General features: G+C 48.7%; 1 protein-coding gene and 1 long non-coding RNA gene across 4 annotated transcripts in view; both read left to right on the top strand.

Moving 5' to 3' along the window:
- LOC118366618 (collagen alpha-2(IV) chain-like) overlaps window positions 1–20930 on the top strand; it is a 136930-nt gene that overhangs the window by 53815 nt on the left and 62185 nt on the right. The window contains exon 4 of the mRNA XM_052493300.1: window positions 3894–3974. Coding sequence (XP_052349260.1) covers window positions 3894–3974 — 81 coding nt within the window. The remainder of the gene's footprint in view (window positions 1–3893; window positions 3975–20930) is intronic.
- Window positions 18143–19487, top strand: LOC127915036 (uncharacterized). 3 transcript variants are annotated; one of them, XR_008089987.1, is made up of 3 exons: window positions 18143–18207; window positions 18390–18790; window positions 18825–19487. It is a non-coding gene; the product is annotated as an uncharacterized LOC127915036 (long non-coding RNA). The 3 variants fall into 3 exon arrangements; XR_008089989.1 differs by lacking the exon at window positions 18143–18207 and having other exon boundaries at window positions 18330–18484; window positions 18587–18790; XR_008089988.1 differs by lacking the exon at window positions 18143–18207 and having other exon boundaries at window positions 18330–18484; window positions 18519–18790.

The raw sequence follows: 20930 nt of genomic DNA, 5'->3' as shown, positions 1-20930 counted from the left end.
CTTTGAATGCTGTAGGAGTAGGATAAATGTTAATATATCAGATGCTTGTCGCTGAGCCAAAAGCCTTAGCTGTGGTGTTGGGCATGTGGGTGGTCTGGTCTGGTGTGATCAACTGTTCAGAGAGAACATTCTAGAAGGGTGTCTGGGACCGCCTAGACCATTGTCCTACATACCTGGTTCTGGACAGCTGCAGCTTTGGTCTCAACCCAATCAACTTATCCTTAAGCATGTCATTAAATAGCTGAGTAAAGAGTGTTAATTTTGGGCTGGGACAAAAGCCTCCACACTCCGTACTCCCCACAGGACCAGGAGCGGGGAAGTGTGGGTAGAGAGAACGAATGTAGAGAAAATGAAATACCTCTGCCATGTGTGTTAACTCCTTGACTTGGTTCTTGTGAACTCATTCATTCAGTCGACCTTTGACCTCTGGTTATCCCTGTAGCATGTCTCCAAATAGGAAAAACAACAAACCAGGGTTATGTTTCTTCAGATGTTGTGAATAGTTCTGAAAATGTAACTAACACGAGCAATCAACTAACCATTGACCTCATGGACAGGGCCATGTTATAAGCCTCCAAAGTGCCAGCAGACCTCAATCCCTATTCTCCACCAATGAAACCCCTGGCCTCTCCTTGAGAAGCCTCAGACTCTCTCTATGTGATGATGGATGTTAAGGTGATTAGTGTAGCAGACCTGGAAGAGGTGATGTTGGAAAGAGCAGGTTGTTGTGATGGTGGTGGGTGGGGGCAGGATATACTGTAACACAATACCATAGTCTTCAGCTGAAATAGTCATTAACTATTTTAGGCGCCAAACTGCAAAAACAAATGGATTCCACGCAGCCGCATGTCGTGTTTTTGTCCTTTTTTGGAGGGGAGCATATTTGTTCTATGTGTCTGTCCAGAGGTGATGTGTCCTATTGTGTAGCTGGTGGGGTTTCCAGTCCACTGTCCAGTCGATGCCTCTGTGATGTCACACCTCAGCAGGGGTACATCCCAATAGTCTGACATGGCTTCCTCACCTTATCCTCTCCTGTACAGTGCTAGAACACATGCTGTGTGGAAGCAATATGGAGGACGCCTGTTGACTACCAGATTCTCTTTCACCTGTCCAGTTCTGTAATGTCAATGCAGATTGAGGAAAAGCGGACAAAGTAGTGGAAGCTACTTTAGGTTATTATTATGTCAAAAGGAAGTGCAATTTAGACTTGAATGAGACTGTCTCAAGTCAAGTCTTCACTATACCCTTCAGCAGTCAGTCAGTCTGGGCTGCCCCTCCCCACTGCATGCCTGTACTGAAGATCTACAGTCTGCTAAAGATGGGTCGCCTTTAGATCCAGAGATCCCCAGAGATCTACAGTCTGCTAAAGATGGGTCGCCTTTAGATCCAGAGATCTACAGTCTGCTAAAGATGGGTCGCCTTTAGATCCAGAGATCTACAGTCTGCTAAAGATGGGTCGCCTTTAGATCCAGAGATCTACAGTCTGCTACAGATGGGTCGCCTTTAGATCCAGAGATCTACAGTCTGCTACAGATGGGTCGCCTTTAGATCCAGAGATCTACAGTCTGCTACAGATGGGTCGCCTTTAGATCCAGAGATCTACAGTCTGCTACAGATGGGTCGCCTTTAGATCCAGAGATCTACAGTCTGCTACAGATGGGTCGCCTTTAGATCCAGAGATCTACAGTCTGCTACTGATGGGTCGCCTTTAGATCCAGAGATCCCCAGAGATCTACATCCAGTTAGGGAGGGAATTGAGCCTCAGGCATTCCATAGGGGAAGGGAAGAAGGTCCTTTGGTGGGGAAGATAGGGGATCATGAAAGGACATCGTCTACAGGGTGAAAGACTCTCTTTGTGAACCCGGGGAGGGTCTCAATGTGCTCTTTGGCAGATCTGCGCCCAACACGTCGTATAAGGAGGGAGAATTTCTACGATTCCTAATCTGCCACTTTGTCACGCTGAGAACATAAAGTAACCGGTTGGAACATTTTGGGAGTTTTCTGCGGGCGGGGGAGGGGTGGGGGGTTCGGGGATCGGGTTTGGCAAATGCTGTCTAAGCAGGCGCTTGTATGACTGTGGAGATGGGGAGTTAAGAGGACACAGTCCAATGACGTCATAAAATAAACCAGCCTTGGAGACTCCTTACATGTCACCTATAGACTGACAGTCTCAGATATATAGGCTGAGTCGCTCGTTCAATGCATTCAATTCTCTCATAGGGAAACAGTTTGGGCAGGTTTTCCAGGGAGTGTTTGCTTTCCTTTCATTGCTGTTCACTGTCAGGCTCAGCTGTGGAAATTCTTGTGGAACATTAAGCATGCAAATATATCCTTTAGGTCAAATAACAATAAAAGTAATAATAATAATAATGTATTACTTTTGTAAAGCACCTTTTATTATACAAGAATAATCTCAAAGTGTAAATAAGTCATTTGCATTCATGTATGGCCTTATAGAGGTAGTAGTGTTTTGTGCCTTAGTGACCACAGTGGCCTCTGGGGATCTGACGATTTGTCCAATGTCCATGCTACATGTTACAGAGTGTGTTGTGTTCCTGTTGGTATGCAGCCAAGGATCTCTATGGGAAGCCTGGGGTAGAGGTTCCAGACATTTTTCAATAGTGCCCCACTTCCAGCCTGGAAATGTTTCCGTGTGACCCACCAAGTAAATAGAACCATGTCTCAGACCACAACCCAGTCTTTAGTCACAACCATAGCAGAACTGTCCACAACCCAACAATGGGTCCTAACCCACCAGTTAGTAACCACCATAGGTTATGTGACTTCTGTCTTTGATCATGTCTTGTCCACACTGAACTGTGGTCATGGTTGTTTCATGTTTGTGTCCAGTCCTGTACAGACTGCCTCATGGTAGTAGCACTGGTATGCAGCCTAACATCTCTGTGGGGAGACTGGGGGGATTGTTCACAGGCTCATTCTCACTGTCAGAATAAGGATGTCAGTCTACTGCGCTGATGAATGGGAGGGTTTCATATAAAAGGAACATGTGCTGTCTGTCTGTCTGTCTGTCTGTCTGTCTGTCTGTCTGTCTGTCTGTCTGTCTGTCTGTCTGTCTGTCTGTCCAGTCTGTCTGTCTGTCTGTCTGTCTGTCTGTCTGTCTGTCTGTCTGTCTGTCTGTCTGTCTGTCCAGTCTGTCTGTCTGTCTGTCTGTCTGTCTGTCTGTCTGTCTGGATGTCCAGTCTGTCTGTCCAGTCTGTCTGTGTCTCCAGTCTGTCTGTCTGTCTGTCTGTCTGTCTGTCTGTCTGTCTGTCTGTCTGTCTGTCTGTCCAGTCTGTCTGTCTGACCAGTCTGTCTGTCTGTCTGTCTGTCCAGTCTGTCTGTCTGTCTGTCTGTCCAGTCTGTCTGTCTGTCTGTCCAGTCTGTCTGTCTGTCTGTCTGTCTGTCTGTCTGTCTGTCTGTCTGTCTGTCTGTCTGTCTGTCTGTCTGTCTGTCTGTCCAGTCTGTCTGTCTGTCTGACCAGTCTGTCTGGATGTCCAGGGGTGTTAATGGCTGAAATGAGTCAGACAAACCACATTGGAACAACCATTTAGCACACAGACCACCATACAGATCATATCCTCTGACAGTACCCGAACTATCACACTCAGTCATGCAATGACCCCACAGTCATGAACAACTGCTATAGACACGCGGTCTGTTATATACATATTATATTCACAGCACGGCAGATCCCGAGTATATAGGCTACTGTGTATAATTAAGCTACATGCGTTTTCAACTATACACATACATATCCCATGTGCCAACTGTAAGCTACACATGAACATATTACAGTATGTCTGTGGGTTATTACTGTTTATCCATGCATGTGGTGAGTTCCCATGATATTGTTTTGTTGTCTCTAACCCAGTTCTCTGTGATGTGTTCTCCAGGGTGGAAAGAAGCACAGCGGCCCATGTGGAGGGAGAGACTGCAGCGGAGGGTGTCAATGCTTCCCTGAGAAAGGTGCCAGAGTAAGTCCTATTCTGTCCATTGTTCTGCTGTCTAACCCCTACACAACACTATGTGTCCCCAGCTCTATCTCCATCTCTAGTCAACCCTCCATAACTCTATACCACAGGTGGCTGGTGGTACCTTCATTGGGGAGGAGGGGCTCATAATAATGTCTGGAACCGAATACATGGACTGGTATCGAACACATCAAATACATGGTTTCCATGTGTTTGATCAGTTCTATTCACTCTATTCCAGCCATTATTATGAGCCGTCCTCCCCTCACCAGCCTCCTGTGCTCTACACTTCTAAATGAGGTATTCTATTGACTATAGAGGAGGTGTGAAAGCACCATAACAATGCAACAATAATAGAAAGACTACTTGAAGCGATACCCAACCAGACCTTCGTCAAACACGGACCATTTGAATTCAGATCTATTACAGTTTGACTCCCAGTATATCTACCAATGGGCTGTTTCCCAACCCCTTTGTCTCACATCTTTGTCCTCCTATCACACATGCTGTTAACAAGGTCAGGACCCTATTAGTAAAAGGGAGGAGAGGTGAGAGGAGAGAGGAGAGACGGGGAGAGTTGGGAAGGAGAGAGATGGAGAGTTTGGAAGGAGAGACGGGGAGAGTTGGGAAGGAGAGAGATGGAGAGTTTGGAAGGAGAGTGGGGAAGGAGAGAGGGGGAGAAAGGGGAAGGAGAGAGGAGGAGAGTGGGGAAGGAGAGAGGGGGAGAAAGGGGAAGGAGAGAGGAGGAGAGTGGGGAAGGAGAGAGGGGAAGGAGAGAGGAGGAGAGTGGGGGAGGAGAGAGGAGGAGAGAGGGAAGGAGAGAGAGGAGGAGAGAGGGGAAGGAGAGAGGAGGAAAGTGGGGGAAGGAGAGAGGAGGAGTGGGGAAGGAGAGAGGAGGAGAGTGGGGAAGGAGGAGAGAGGAGGAGAGTGGGGAAGGAGAGAGGAGAAGAGAGAGGGGAAGGAGAGAGGAGGAGAGTTTGGAAGGAGAGTGGGGAAGGAGAGAGGAGGAGAGTGGGGAAGGAGAGAGGGGGAGAAAGGGGACGGAGAGAGGAGGAGAGTGGGGAAGGAGAGACGGGGAGAGTTGGGAAGGAGAGAGATGGAGAGTTTGGAAGGAGAGTGGGGAAGGAGAGAGGAGGAGAGTGGGGAAGGAGAGAGGGGGAGAAAGGGGAAGGAGAGAGGAGGAGAGTGGGGGAGGAGAGAGGAGGAGAGAGGGGAAGGAGAGAGGAGGAGAGTTGGGAAGGAGAGAGATGGAGAGTTTGGAAGGAGAGTGGGGAAGGAGAGAGGAGGAGAGTGGGGAAGGAGAGAGGGGGAGAAAGGGGAAGGAGAGAGGAGGAGAGTGGGGAAGGAGAGAGGGGGAGAGAGGGGAAGGAGAGAGGAGGAGAGTGGGGGAGGAGAGAGGAGGAGAGAGGGGAAGGAGAGAGGAGGAGAGAGGGGAAGGAGAGAGGAGGAAAGTGGGGAAGGAGAGAGGAGGAGTGGGGAAGGAGAGAGGAGGAGAGTGGGGAAGGAGAGAGGAGGAAAGTGGGGAAGGAGAGAGGAGGAGAGAGGGGAAGGAGAGAGGAGGAGAGAGGGGAAGGAGAGAGGAGGAGGAGAGGGGAAGGAGAGAGGAGGAGAGTTGGGAAGGAGAGAGATGGAGAGTTTGGAAGGAGAGTGGAGGAGAGTGGGGAAGGAGAGAGGGGAGAAAGGGGAAGGAGAGAGGAGGAGAGGGGAAGGAGAGAGGGGGAGAGAGGGGATGGAGAGAGGAGGAGAGTGGGGGAGGGAGAGGGGAGAGGGGAAGGAGAGAGGAGGAGAGAGGGGAAGGAGAGAGGAGGAAAGTGGGGAAGGAGAGAGGAGGAGTGGGGAAGGAGAGAGGAGGAGAGTGGGGAAGGAGAGAGGAGGAAAGTGGGGAAGGAGAGAGGAGGAAAGTGGGGAAGGAGAGAGGAGGAGAGAGGGGAAGGAGAGAGGGGAAGGAGGGGGAGAGAGGAGGAGAGAGGAGGAGAGAGGGGAAGGAGAGAGGGGAAGGAGAGAGGAGGAGTGGGGAAGGAGAGAGGAGGAGAGTGGGGAAGGAGAGAGGAGGAGAGTGGGGAAGGAGAGAGGAGGAAAGTGGGGAAGGAGAGAGGAGGAAAGTGGGGAAGGAGAGAGGAGGAGAGTGGGGAAGGAGAGAGGAGGAGAGTGGGGAAGGAGAGAGGAGGAAAGTGGGGAAGGAGAGAGGAGGAGTGGGGAAGGAGAGAGGAGGAGAGTGGGGAAGGAGAGAGGAGGAGAGTGGGGAAGGAGAGAGGAGGAGAGTGGGGAAGGAGAGAGGAGGAGAGAGGGGAAGGAGAGAGGAGGAGAGTGGGGAAGGAGAGAGGAGGAGAGTGGGGAAGGAGAGAGGGGAAGGAGAGGGGAAGGAGAGAGGGGAAGGAGAGGGGAGGGAGAGTGGGGAAGGAGAGAGGAGGGAGTGGGGAGGGGAGGAGGAGAGGAGGAGGAGGAGAGGGGAAGGAGAGAGGAGTGGGGAGGAGAGAGGGGAAGGAGGGGAGAGGGGAAGGAGGAGAGGGGGAGGAGAGAGGGGAAGGAGAGAGGGAAAGTGGGGAAGGAGAGGGGAAGTGGGGAAGGGAGAGAGGAGGAGAGTGGGGAAGGAGAGAGGAGGAGAGAGGAGAGGGGAAGGAGAGAGGAGGAGTGGGGAAGGAGAGAGGGAAGGGAGAGGAGGAGAGTGGGGAAGGAGAGAGGAGGAGAGAGGGGAAGGAGAGAGGAGGAGAGAGGGGAAGGAGAGAGGAGGAGAGTGGGGAAGGAGAGAGGGGAAGGAGAGAGGAGGAGAGTGGGGAAGGAGAGAGGAGGAGAGAGGGGAAGGAGAGAGGAGGAGAGTGGGGAAGGAGAGAGGAGGAGAGTGGGGAAGGAGAGAGGAGGAGAGAGGGGAAGGAGAGAGGAGGAGAGTGGGGAAGGAGAGAGGAGGAGAGAGGGGAAGGAGAGAGGAGGAGAGAGGGAAGGAGAGAGGAGGAGAGTGGGGAAGGAGAGAGGAGGAGAGAGGGGAAGGAGAGAGGAGGAGAGTGGGGAAGGAGAGAGGAGGAGAGAGGGGAAGGAGAGAGGAGGAGAGAGGGGAAGGAGAGAGGAGGAGAGTGGGGAAGGAGAGAGGGGAAGGAGAGAGGAGGAGAGAGGGGAAGGAGAGAGGAGGAGAGAGGGGAAGGAGAGAGGAGGAGAGAGGAGGAGAGTGGGGAAGGAGAGAGGAGGAGAGTGGGGAAGGAGAGAGGAGGAGAGTGGGGAAGGAGAGAGGAGGAGAGAGGGGAAGGTGAGAGGAGGAGAGTGGGGAAGGAGAGAGGAGGAGAGAGGGGAAGGAGAGAGGAGGAGAGAGGGGAAGGAGAGAGGAGGAGAGTGGGGAAGGAGAGAGGGGGAGAGAGGGGATGGAGAGAGGAGGAGAATGGGGAAGGAGAGAGGAGGAGAGAGGGGAAGGTGAGAGGAGGAGAGTGGGGAAGGAGAGAGGAGGAGAGTGGGGAAGGAGAGAGGAGGAGAGAGGAGGAGAGTGGGGAAGGAGAGAGGAGGAGAATGGGGAAGGAGAGAGGAGGAGAGAGGGGAAGGAGAGAGGAGGAGAGAGGGGAAGGAGAGAGGAGGAGAGTGGGGATGGAGAGAGGAGGAGAATGGGGAAGGAGAGAGGGAGAGAGAGATTATCAGGTTGATAATTAGATAATGAGCCAGGGGGGAGGGGGGCTGCACAATGAACCAGCAAGTGGACAGGATCTGTAAGAGGAACCATTTAGTGAGCAGGGATATAGTCTTGGTGGTGGGTGTTATCACTTAAATTGCGTTTGTTAACCCTAGCAGCACTTCTGAATGTAGGTTGCGCGTGAATAAAAACTCCAACTGTTGGATCTCCTAACTAAGTCTGGAATTACACATCACTTTGCAAGCCTGATGTCGCAAGCCTTTGCAACAACCCTGTCACGAAGACATACAGTCATGGGTGTTAACTCTACAATTTACTCAAAATGACAAGAAATATGCAAATGAGGCTTTAAACCATATACTGTGAAAACAACACCCAAAATGATTTACTGTAAGACTAAAGGTGTTCATTTCTTACACTGAGAAAGTGTAACAGCGTCACCACGAATCAAAGTGAGTCCAGTTTACTCAAAATTAAGTGTAATATATTACACTGTAGGTGTTGCAAACACCACAATTACTTTAATAGTTAAATGGGGAACACTGCAACATAGTACAATTTTAACACTTTCAAACGTGTTATTTTAACACCAGTACAGTAGGACTCATACTGTATGTTCACTGAAAATAGTGTACATTTCACACTTATAGAGTTAAATGGGGAACTCTGAACTCTGGGAACTCTGCAGTCCAATCTTTAACACTTTCAAACGTGTTATTTGAACTAATTAGCTCTCAGTCTCACGTCAGAATTAGACGTTCATCCATGTTTCTCAAACGTCAAATTTAACATTGTTTATGATTAAATGTAGGCATTAACTCTGATATCTTAAGGTTAGGCATTAACAGTTGACGTTTGGGATAGGCTTAAAACAAAATATAAAAATACTTTTTATCGCTGGATTTGAATATGCAACCTTTGGGGAACCAGAATCATCCTCGTCCACAACACTGTAGCAAACCAAAGCCTACTCGAAGGTAACAGCACTCACTGTTGCCCCTAGTGTCCGGTTCCCACGTCATCTCCCAACTTCCTCAGAATGGACGTTGAATGCTGACTTGTAACACGGGTGAGCTAGCTGATTTTAACACCAGTACAGTGGGACTCATATGTTCCTGAAAATAGTGTACATTCAGGCCACCCAGGAGACCCTGGGTTCACGCTCTGTCGCAGTGGTCTAGGGCACTGTGCCACCAGAGACTCTGGGTTCGCACTCTGTCACAGCCGGCCGCGACCGAGAGGTTCGTGGGGCGACGCACAATTGGCCTAGCGTTGTCCGGGTTAGGGAGGGCTTGGCTGGTTTGTCTGGTAGGGATATCCTTGTCTCATCGTGCACTAGCGACTCCTGTGGCGGGCCGGGCGCAGTGCACGCTAACCAGGTCGCCAGGTGCACGGTGTTTCCTCACACATTGGTGCGGCTGGCTTCCGGGTTGGATGCGCGCTGTGTTAAGAAGCAGTGCGGCTTGGTTGGGTTGTGTTTCGGAGGACGCATGGCTTTCGACCTTTGTCTCTCCCGAGCCTGTACAGGAGTTGTAGCGATGAGACAAGATAGTAACTACTAACAATTGGATACCATGACATTTTGGAGAAAAGGGGGTAAAATTCAAGAAAATAGTGTACATTCTACACTTTCAGATTTAAATGTACACCATTGATTTTGCTGTGTAGGAATGTCTGATTACTGAGAGAGTGACAGGTGTCAAACCAATAATATGAGAATAGTTGTATTCTAATAGAGCTCTTGTTACAGTGCAAGCTCAAACTCAGACAAAGGGGCCAGTTTGGTTCTTTCTGCTCATCTTCAAAGTATTCTCATAGGAACTGTTAACGCCTCAGTACACACTATACAGTCATGGCCAAAAGTTTTGAGAATGACACAAATATACATTTTCACAAAGTTTGCTGCTTCGGTGTCTTTAGATATTTTTGTCAGATGTTACTATGGAATACTGAAGTATAATTACAAGCCTTTCATAAGTGTCAAAGGCTTTTATATAGAATTACATGAAGTTGATGCAAAGAGTCAATATTTGCAGTGTTGACCCTTCTTTTTCAAGACCTCTGCAATCCGCCCTGGCATGCTGTCAATTAACTTCTGGGCCACATCCTGACTGATGGCAGCCCATTCTTGCATAATCAATGCTTGGAGTTTGTCAGAATTTGTGGGTTTTTGTTTGTCCACCCGCCTCTTGAGGATTGACCACAAGTTCTCAATGGGATTAAGGTCTGGGGAGTTTCCTGGCCATGGACACAAAATATCGATGTTTTGTTCCCTACTTAGTTCTCACTTATGGCAAGGTGCTCCATCATGCTGGAAAAGGCATTGTTCGTCGCCAAACTGTTCCTGGATGGTTGGGAGAAGTTGCTCTCGGAGGATGTGTTAGTACCATTCTTTATTCATGGCTGTGTTCTTAGGCAAAATTGTGAGTCAGCCCACTCCCTTGGCTGAGAAACAACCCCACACATGAATGGTCTCAGGAGGCTTAACTGTTGGCATGACACAGGACTGATGGTAGGGCTCACCTTGTCTTCTCCGGGACAAGATTTTTTACAGATGCCCCAAACAATTGGAAAGGGGATTTATCAGAGAAAATTACTTTACCCGAGTCCTCAGCAATCCAATCCCTGTTCCTTTTGCAGAATATCAGTCTGTCCCTGATGTTTTTCCTGGAGATAAGTGGCTTCTTTGCTTCTTGACACCAGGCCATCCTCCAAAAGTCTTCACCTCACTATGCATGCAGATGCACTCACACCTGCCTGCTGCCGTTCCTGAGCAAGCTCTGTACTGGAGGTGCCCCGATCCCGCAGCTGAATCAACTTTAGGAGACGGTCCTGGCACTTGCTGGACTTTCTTGGGTGCCCTGAAGCCTTCTTCACAACAATTGAACCACTCTCCTTGAAGTTCTTGATGATCGATAAATGGTTGATTTAGGTGCAATCTTACTGGCAGCAATATCCTTGCCTGTGAAGCCCTTTTTGTGCAATGCAATGATGACGGCACATGTTTATTTGAAGGTAACCATGGTTGATAGTGGAAGAACCATGATTCCAAGCACCACCCTCCTTTTGAAGCTTCCAGTCTGTTATTCGAACTCAATCAGCATGACAGAGTGATCTCCAGGCTAGTTCTCGTCAACACTCACACCTGTGTTTACGAGAGAATCACTGACATGATGTCAGCTGGTCTTTTTGTTGCAGGGCTGAAATGCAGTGGAAATGTTTTTTGGGGATTCAGTTTGCATGGCAAAGAGGGACTTTGCAATTAATTGCAATTCATCTGATCACTCTTCATAACATTCCGGAGTATATGCAAATTGCCATCATACAAACTGAGGCAGCAGACTCAAAACTTTTGGCCACGACTGTATGTGACATTCTAACCACAAGGACAGAGTTCTTCAGTTCTTAAAATGCACACAGCCAATGATAATAAGACTTTGGCTTGAGGGAATTGTACTCTAACCCGGCTGTGTTGGGACTTGGGAATTTACCTGGTCGACAATACAGTGTGTGGAACATCTTACCTCTACAGTCACCATGGTTACAGGAAACCCCACAAGGAGTGGTGGAGTTGAAAGAGACAGGAAGAACATTCAACAGCTTTAAGGATGCGATGGCCTTGTGAGTCAGAGTCAGACCATCAACGCCTTCTCCTCCCTCCCTCCTCTCGCTCTGTCTCTAACGCTCTGTCTCTCTATCTGTGTGTCTCTCTCTCTCTTTCTCTCTCCTTCAATTCAATTCAAGGGGCTTCATCTCTCTCTCTCTCACTCTATCTCATCTGGATAGAGAGGGGTAAGAGTCTTGATTTCTCCCTTGTTGGCACCTTGGCATGTTGTTCCCGTGACATTTGTTCCAGCAAACAAAATGCAAAGAAATAAAAAATTGTTGGGTCTCTACCACTCCCTATTCTCACTCCCTCACATTCACACTCCCTATTCTCACTCCCTCACATTCACACTCCCTATTCTCACTCCCTCACATTCACACTCCCTATTCTCACTCCCTCACATTCACACTCCCTATTCTCACTCCCTCACATTCACACTCCCTATTCTCACTTCCTCACATTCACACTCCCTATTCTCACTCCCTCACATTCACACTCCCTATTCTCACTCCCTCACATTCACACTCCCTATTCTCACTCCCTCACATTCACACTCCCTATTCTCACTCCCTCACATTCACACTCCCTATTCTCACTCCCTCACATTCACACTCCCTATTCTCACTCCCTCACATTCACACTCCCTATTCTCACTCCCTCACATTCACACTCCCTATTCTCACTCCCTCACATTCACACTCCCTATTCTCACTCCCTCACATTCACACTCCCTATTCTCACTCCCTCACATTCACACTCCCTATTCTCACTCCCTCACATTCACACTCCCTATTCTCACTCCCTCACATTCACACTCCCTATTCTCACTCCCTCACATTCACACTCCCTATTCTCACTCCCTCACATTCACTCCCATTCTCACCCTCACATTCTCATTCTCCCTCACATTCACATTCCCTATTCTCACTCCCTCACATTCACACTCCCTATTCTCACTCCCTCACATTCACACTCCCTATTCTCACTCCCTCACATTCACACTCCCTATTCTCACGCTCTCACATTCACACTCCCTATTCTCACTCCCTCACATTCTCACTCCCTTACATTCACACTCCCTAATCTCACTCCCCCACATTCACACTCCCTATTCTCACTCCCTCACATTCACACTCCCTATTCTCACTCCCTCACATTCACACTCCCTATTCTCACTCCCCATTCTCACTCCCTCACATTCACACTCCCTATTCTCACTCCCTCACATCCACACATCCACTGGGCCTAGTTGTAAAATAATTTATTTCAGTTTGACATCATAAACACTTGTGCTATCCAAAAATATATATTTTTTTACAATCCATGTTTATTTCAAAAAGTAGTTGTGTCTATTGTCTATTGTCTTGCTCCTTCCACTTTATTTCTAGCATATTTTTGTAGTAAATTATCCATGCCCTGAGAGTCATTTGCGTCAATTGAGCCAAATCAACATCTATTCCTCGTCAGGTTGATGGATTTGTCCATGAATCAAACTGCAGAGAAGACATTCCTCACAGATGTCTGTCCCCTCTCCCTCCCTCTCTCCCTCTCCCTCACTCTCTCCCTCTCCCTCTCTCTCTCCCTATCTCTCCGTCTCTCTCCCTCTCTCTTTCTCTCTCCATCTATCCCTCTCTCTTTCTCTCTTCAGCTATCTCTCTCTCTCTCTCTCTCTCTCTCTCTCTCTCTCTCTCTCTCTCTCTCTCTCTCTCTCTCTCTCTCTCTCTCTCTCTCTCTCTCTCCTCTCTCTCTCTCTCTCTCTCTCTCTCTCTCTCTCTCTCTCTCTCTCTCTCTCTCTCTCTCTCTCTCTCTCTCTCTCTCTCTCTCTCTCTCTCTCTCTCTCGCTCCCTCTCTCCCTATCCCTCTCTCTCTCTGTCTCTCTCTGTCTCTCTCTCTTTCTCTCTCACTCTCTCTCTCCCTATCCCTCTATCTGTCTTCTTTTATCTCTCTCTTGGTAAGAGTGAACTCATCACATTTTCCTGTTGATCATTCACAGGCCCCTGGATTGGCAAAGGTTGAACTACAGCTGTTTTGAATGGATGACAGTTGTTTGCGGTTGAACTGGCGACTGCACAGATATCAACCCGGGGGTCGATCACGGCCATACAATGTTCAATTTTTACGGCTTCTCGAAACAATATGAATGTGGCAATACAGATGTAGAAGGGAATCGACGACACAGTCACTCTCCCATATTCATCAGCCTGGCATCTGTGTTAGAATATGTCACTTAACTCCATCATGAATACACTGAGGAACAACCCGAAACTCCTGAAATTCCAGGGTCCTTCAGCTTGTTGACATTCTCCCACAGATCTCATTACTGTAGGAAAAATAGAGAGAGAAACAGAGAGAGGGAGGATTGACAGAGAGCAGAGAGAGGAGTTGATTGTGTGAGAGAAAGCTCTGTTCCAGAGATGGTAATTTCATGGGTGTTTAGCATTGGCCAGAGAAGTGATATGGTATGGTTGTCCTCTATCCCTGCCACCACCCACTCCCCCTGGCAGACTGCGGAGTGTTTTATTCCAGAGAGAGTTCAAGAAAATGTCACGCTCCTCTAGGCACTGATACACTCTCATAGTTGCTTCATCGTCAAAGTTATTGTAGGTTGTAGCTCGTAACGCCAATCCAACAAAACTGGAAAATAAAGAAAGTGCTTGTTTCCATAAGACTTTAAAGTTTTGACAAATGCATGTAAAGTGATTGACGAGCCCACAAAACAAAGGATGAAGTTGGTGTTGTAAGGTATGGATATTTTAGAGGTATTTTGCAACTTTTGAAGGACAAATGAAACCAAGAGCCTCCAGGCCAGAGGCCCCAGTCTAGTTCAGTCTAGTTCAGTCTGGTTCAGTCTAGTTCAGTCTGGCACCAGTATGAACAGCCTGTTGTCCAAGTCAATGATTGGCCTGGCCCAACACAGGACAGCATGAGGACTTGGGACACAAGGCTTCCTCAGCAGAAAATATGTTCAGCAGATCAATGCTCTCCTTTGTACTAGGAGCCTTCCTCCTCCTCCTGCGGGGAGGGGGCTGGAATATCACAGGGAGAAATGACGGGCCCCAAAAACAGTAGAACAGGACTGGAAAGACCTCACTGTCTTCCAGAGAGAGAGAGAGAGAAAGAGAGAGAGGGTGAGGGAGTGAGAGAGACTGTTCCCCATCCCTTCACGGGAAAAGATGATGGCCGATGTGGAACAGGACATGACACGCGGCACAGGAAGCTGAGCACAATAACAAGCAACTGATTTATTTTATTTTATATAGACAACGACTCTTCGTTGTTGGGAAGGAGATTGTGTGTTTGTGTGTGTGTGCATCCATGCGTGTCTATAAATGGCATGATTTCCTTGTTCCATGAAAACAAGGACATGTATACATCCCGAAATCCGTGCCCTCATCCGTCATCAACTTCCCTGTCTCCATAGGGACAGGATAATGGAACTGTCCGGAATGCCATCCGAGGGAAGATCTGAGAGGCCACTTGTTCTATTTACAGTGCGCTTGTGTGTGTGTGTGTGTGTGTGTGTGTGTGTGTGTGTGTGTGTGTGTGTGTGTGTGTGTGTGTGTGTGTGTGTGTGTGTGTGTGTGTGTGTGTGTGTGTGTGTGTGTGTGTGTGTGTGCGTGTGCGCGTGTGCATGTGTGTGCGTGTGTGTGTGTGTGTGCGAGTGTGCGTGTGTGCATGTGCGTGCGTGTGTGCATGTGTGTGCGTGTGTGTGTGCAAGAGAGAGACGACCCTGGTGAACTCTCCATCAACTCTTTTAAGCTCTTTTTGTACTGTAGTGTAGACCTTTTGATTTCAATTTCAATCAGGGGAGAATGTCTGCATAGAACATAGAACATCATGCATAGAACATCATCAAAAACGCTGATTACTGTTTGACTGCCACAGTGTATTGAGCCGCAGACAGTGAGCAGAACCCCTAACCAGAGCCAGGGCAGAATGGGATGGAATCTGAACTGATTTGCTGACAGGTTGGACATCTTGTCTATTGACCTGTAGGAAGCATACCAGCCTAACAAGCATAATGTCAGTGCCCAGCCTGGCTGCAAGCCTCTCAGCCAAACGGATAATCCTCAACCACATCCAAGTGTGTAAACCCTGACCTTAACCCCGTACCTCAGCCCTGACCTTAACCCCGTACCTCAGCCATGACCTTAACCCCATATCTCAGCCATGACCTTAACCCCATACCTCAGCCATGACCTTAACCCCGTACCTCAGCCCTGACCTTAACCCCGTACCTCAGCCATGACCTTAACCCCGTACCTCAGCCCTGGCCTTAACCCCGTACCTCAGCCCTGACCTTAACCCCGTACCTCAGCCCTGACCTTTACCCCATACCTCAGCCCTGACCTTAACCCCATACCTCAGCCCTGACCTTAACCCCATACCTCAGCTCTGACCTTTACCCCATACCTCAGCCCTGACCTTAACCCCATACCTCAGCCCTGACCTTAACCCCATACCTCAGCCCTGACCTTAACCCCATACCTCAGCCCTGACCTTTACCCCATACCTCAGCCCTGACCTTAACCCCATACCTCAGCCCTGACCTTAACCCCATGCCTCAGTGCTGCCAGTCAGGTATGAACTAGCCCCAGAGGAACAGTGATGGGAAAGAACAGGGTGTACTGATGTGTGTGGGCGAGGGAACGGGAGGGGAGAGAGGGGAGGAGGTCTATGACTGAAGATTTGGGATGGGAGGTTGCTGTTTTCTTCTCTCATGGCTCTGATTCCTTCAGAGAATCAGTGTGGATAGTAGGCTCTTGTCTTGGCCCGCTGTAAAATATGTGTAAATGAAACGTTCTTCTGTAAAGAGAGGAGTTAGACAGACAGCGAGCAGCTGTGTGTGTTTGTGTGTGTGAGGATGTGTGTCTGTCTGTCCAAAAGCTCAACATGTTATCCCTGGCAACCGAGAGAGAAATATCACCACAAACTGTTGCTGAAGATCAACAGCGCTAATGATCCAGAAGAGAGAGTGACCCAAACCTGTCAAAAACACTGGTCAACCCTACACCTGAACAAGTCCTAGAAGAAGCTAGAAGAAGCTTCAGACATACCAGTGTTTGTCTTGTCTCCTCTCCAGTCACCGTGCAGTTTTTCAGATCCTCTGTTGCCACCTTCTGCAGAGATGTGTGTGACGGAGAGTGTGTGTGTGTGTGTGTGTGTGTGTGTGTGTGTGTGTGTGTGTGTGTGTGTGTGTGTGTGTGTGTGTGTGTGTGTGTGTGTGTGTGTGTGTGTGTGTGTGTGTGTGTGTGTGTGTGTGTGTGTGTGTGTGGACAAGGATTTTGTGTGTGGATGAGTGTGTTGAGACATTTTTCGACTAGATAAATGTTTATGGCCCATGGACTGTAGATGACACAAGAGTATACTGTAGGACGTTTTGTTTGTATGTATGTGTGTAGTCTGGTTTCAGGACCTCAGTTGATGGTTAGGGTGGGGTGGGGAAGGGGGCGGGGCCGACTCCAACCTTGTTAAAGAGAAGTGTCTCTTTCCAAACACACACACACACACACTTCATAATTCAGGAAATGGACGTCACAAGATCTCGTCTTACAGTTCCCTCTGTAAGTATTGGTACAGTGAAGTCGAAATCATATTACATTTTCTCAGACACACACACACCATCCCGCACACACACACTTCATAATTCAGGAAATGGACGTCACAAGATCTCGTCTTACAATTCCCTCTGTAAGTATTGGTACAGTGAAGTCGAAATCATATTACATTTTCTCAGACACACACACACACCATCCCGCACACACACTCTTCATAATGGACATCACAAGATCATATTTCCCTCATGACATCTTTGTGGTCAAAAGAGACTCCTCTTCTGTTTTTTCTCGTTTATCACCTCCTGAAAGAAAGAGATGTTTGACCCGTCCATCCTGCACCCAGCTGTGGTCCAGCTTTAAGGGCCTGGTTGTTGCATGTAAAAATGATGGCTGTGAGACATTGAGTGAAGGTTGCAGACATGTATATTTAAAGCCAAACAGGAAGCCAGATTAACATTCTAGAACAAACGAGAAAGAGTGTATTTTTATTCTACTGATTAATATCATTATAGTTTAGCATGGGTCAGAGATAGAGGTCACTCAGGTCAAAGGACAGATGTCAGCAAGCCTCCACTGATAAAGAGGGTACAGTCATGCTGAGTAGCTACAGTATAAAGCCAACCAACAACAGTCCTCTCCATCATTTTGTGTTTATCACAGAATCTCAGTGAGTACAGTCTCTCAAGCTGTGGTGAGTAGTAGTTCATGTTGAATTATGGCTGTAGTTAGTTTACTCATGCAGCATGCCTCCTACTGACTGTACGCCTCGGTAAGCTCCTTAAAAACAAATTATTTCACCACTATTAGTGGACCACAGGGCTGGGATTAACAGGGAATCAGAGTGAAAGGTCAGCTCTGAGGAGGTCTGAGACCATGTGTTTATCTGTCCTCTCAGGCATAAACAGTTACAGGACACTATATGACACTGACATAGTTTGACTGACTGGTCATTCAGGTGACAGGCACTCCAAGACTGCCTGAAATCATTCAGGTGACAGGCACTCCAAGACTGCCTGAGATCATTCAGGTGACAGGCACTCCAAGACTGCCTGAGATCATTCAGGTGACAGGCACTCCAAGACTGCCTGAGATCATTCAGGTGACACTCCAAGACTGACTCCAAGGTGACACTCCAAGACTGACTGATCATTCAGGTGACAGGCACTCCAAGACTGCCTGAGATCATTCAGGTGAGGTCCAAGACTGCCTGGATCACAGGTGACCGGCACTCCAAGACTGACTGGTCATTCAGGTGACCGGCACTCCAAGACTGACTGATCATTCAGGTGACCGGCACTCCAAGACTGCCTGAGATCATTCAGGTGACAGGCACTCCAAGACTGCCTGAGATCATTCAGGTGACCGGCACTCCAAGACTGACTGGTCATTCAGGTGACTCCAAGACTGACTGGTCATTCAGGTGACCGGCACTCCAAGACTGACTGGTCATTCAGGTGACCGGTGACAGGCACTCCAAGACTGACTGGTCACACTGGTCAAGACTCCAAGACTGACTGGTCATTCAGGTGGTCATGACAGGCACTCCAAGGTGGTCATTCAGGTGACAGGCACTCAAGACTCCAAGACTGACTGGTCATTCAGGTGACAGGCACTCCAAGACTGACTGGTCATTCAGGTGACAGGCACTCCAAGACTGACTGGTCATTCAGGTGACAGGCACTCCAAGACTGACTGGTCATTCAGGTGACAGGCACTCCAAGACTGACTGGTCATTCAGGTGACCGGCACTCCAAGACTGACTGATCATTCAGGTGACAGGCACTCCAAGACTGACTGGTCATTCAGGTGACCGGCACTCCAAGACTGACTGGTCATTCAGGTGACAGGCACTCCAAGACTGACTGGTCATTCAGGTGACCGGCACTCCAAGACTGACTGGTCATTCAGGTGACAGGCACTCCAAGACTGACTGGTCATTCAGGTGACCGGCACTCCAAGACTGACTGGTCATTCAGGTGACAGGCACTCCAAGACTGACTGGTCATTCAGGTGACAGGCACTCCAAGACTGACTGGTCATTCAGGTGACCAGCACTCCAAGACTGACTGGTCATTCAGGTGACAGGCACTCCAAGACTGACTGGTCATTCAGGTGACAGGCACTCCAAGACTGACTGATCATTCAGGTGACCGGCACTCCAAGACTGCCTGAGATCATTCAGGTGACCGGCACTCCAAGACTGCCTGAGATCATTCAGGTGACCGGCACTCCAAGACTGCCTGAGATCATTCAGGTGACCGGCACTCCAAGACTGCCTGAGATCATTCAGGTGACCGGCACTCCAAGACTGCCTGAGATCATTCAGGTGACCGGCACTCCAAGACTGCCTGAGATCATTTCATATGTTTTATTGTTGTATCTTACCCCCTTTTTCTCCCTATTTTTGTGATATTCAGTTGTGATCCTGTCTCATCGCTGCAGCTCCCCAGAGGGCTCAGGAGAGGCGAAGGTCGAGTTATGCATCCTTCGAAACACGACCCGCCAAACCGCGCTTCTTAACTCCCACCCGCTTAACCCAGAAGCCAGCTGACAACCGAAGTAAGCCTGCAGGCACCCGGCCCGCCACAAGGAGTCACTAGAGCGTGATGAGCCAAGTAATACCCCCCTCGGCCAAACCCTCCCCTATCCCGGATGCTGCTGGGCCAATTGTGCGGCGCGCTATGGCACTCCCGGTCACAGCCGGTTGTGACACAGCCTGGGATCGAACAAGCTGAGATAATTTCATGAGGTAAACAGTACTGATGTTGGAAACAAAAAACAGTCTTATTTTCTAAGCAATAATTGAATAATATGTAATTATCTGATTGAATTTTACGATATTTGTAATGAATAATATTTTAATCATTTACTTAAATCAGAGTATAGTCTGGGTATGGTAGTATTATGATACTGTTGTCGTGACAACACTATATAGACTTTCACAGACTGACAGTACCTTTAAGCCTACCCCAGTGGATACATACAGTCGACTAATGGTCGAGTGTGTACACCATACAGTATGTGCTGGAGTCTGGTGTAGTTGTTCTCGGTCCCAGCTTTGATTCATCACCCCAGGTGATGCATAGTGCAGACCACACCACCCTCTGGAGAGCCCTGCGGTTGCGGGCGGTGCAGTTGCCATACCAGGCGGTGATACGGCCCGACCTGATGCTCTCAGTTGTGCATCTGTGAAAGTTTGTGAGGGTTTTAAATGCCAAGACACATTTCTTCAGCCTTCTGAGGTTGAAGAGGCGCTGTTGCACATTCTTCACCACACTGTCTTTGTGGGTGGACCATTTCATTTCAGTTTGTCAGTGATGTGTACGCCGAGGAACATGACGCTTTCCACCTTCTCCACTGCGGCCCGTCAATGTGGATAGGGGGCTGCTCCCTCTGCTGTTTCCTGTAGTCCACGATCATCTCCTTTTGTTGATGTTGAGTGAGAGGTTATTTTCCTGGCACCACACTCCGAGGGCCCTCACCTCCTCCCTGTAGGCTGTCTCGTTGTTGTTGGTAATTAAGCCTACCACTGTTGTGTTGTCTGCAAACTTGATGATTGAGTTGGCGGCGTGAGCTGAGCACACACCCTTGTGGGGCCCCAGTGTTGAGGATCAGCGAAGTGGAGGTGTTGTTTCCTACCTTCACCACCTGGGGGCGGCCTGTCAGGAAGTCCTGGACCCAGTTGCACTGGGCGGGGTTCAGACCCAGGGCCTGAAGCTTAATGATGGGCTTAATGATGAGCTTTAGACTACCAATAACTATAGAAAATAAATACTATCAAATATATTTCTCATTGTTTGGCTTAAGATGGAGTAGTTATTGTCCTGACCTGACGTCACCTGAGCTGTAAAACCTCTGTGTTATCATCAACCAGTGGCAGTGTGTGAGGGGAGTGGAGAGGGAAAATTCTGAGGTTTAGGATTGTAAGGTCATGGGGATGTGGTTTACTGTACTCTACGTTACTTTGCTTGACTTTGACACTTTGAAACGCTTGTGAGAGTCATTGAATCTTGTTTTTATCAAAATCCCCTCTTTTGTATATCGTCCTCTAGTGCTCCTATCCATTGGCATACCTCTCTGGCATACACAGACCAGTACTGTATATAATCTCATTGTTACTCTCCCATGGACTTGAATGACCTTTGTGTCCCAAAGCTGAACAGGAAGAGGGGGATACCCACCCT

This window comes from Oncorhynchus keta, chromosome 34 (genome assembly GCF_023373465.1).
Source record: "Oncorhynchus keta strain PuntledgeMale-10-30-2019 chromosome 34, Oket_V2, whole genome shotgun sequence".
NCBI lineage: Eukaryota > Metazoa > Chordata > Actinopteri > Salmoniformes > Salmonidae > Oncorhynchus > Oncorhynchus keta.
Note: the sequence above shows the minus strand (reverse complement) of the source record. Positions and strands in the feature narration are given on the sequence as shown.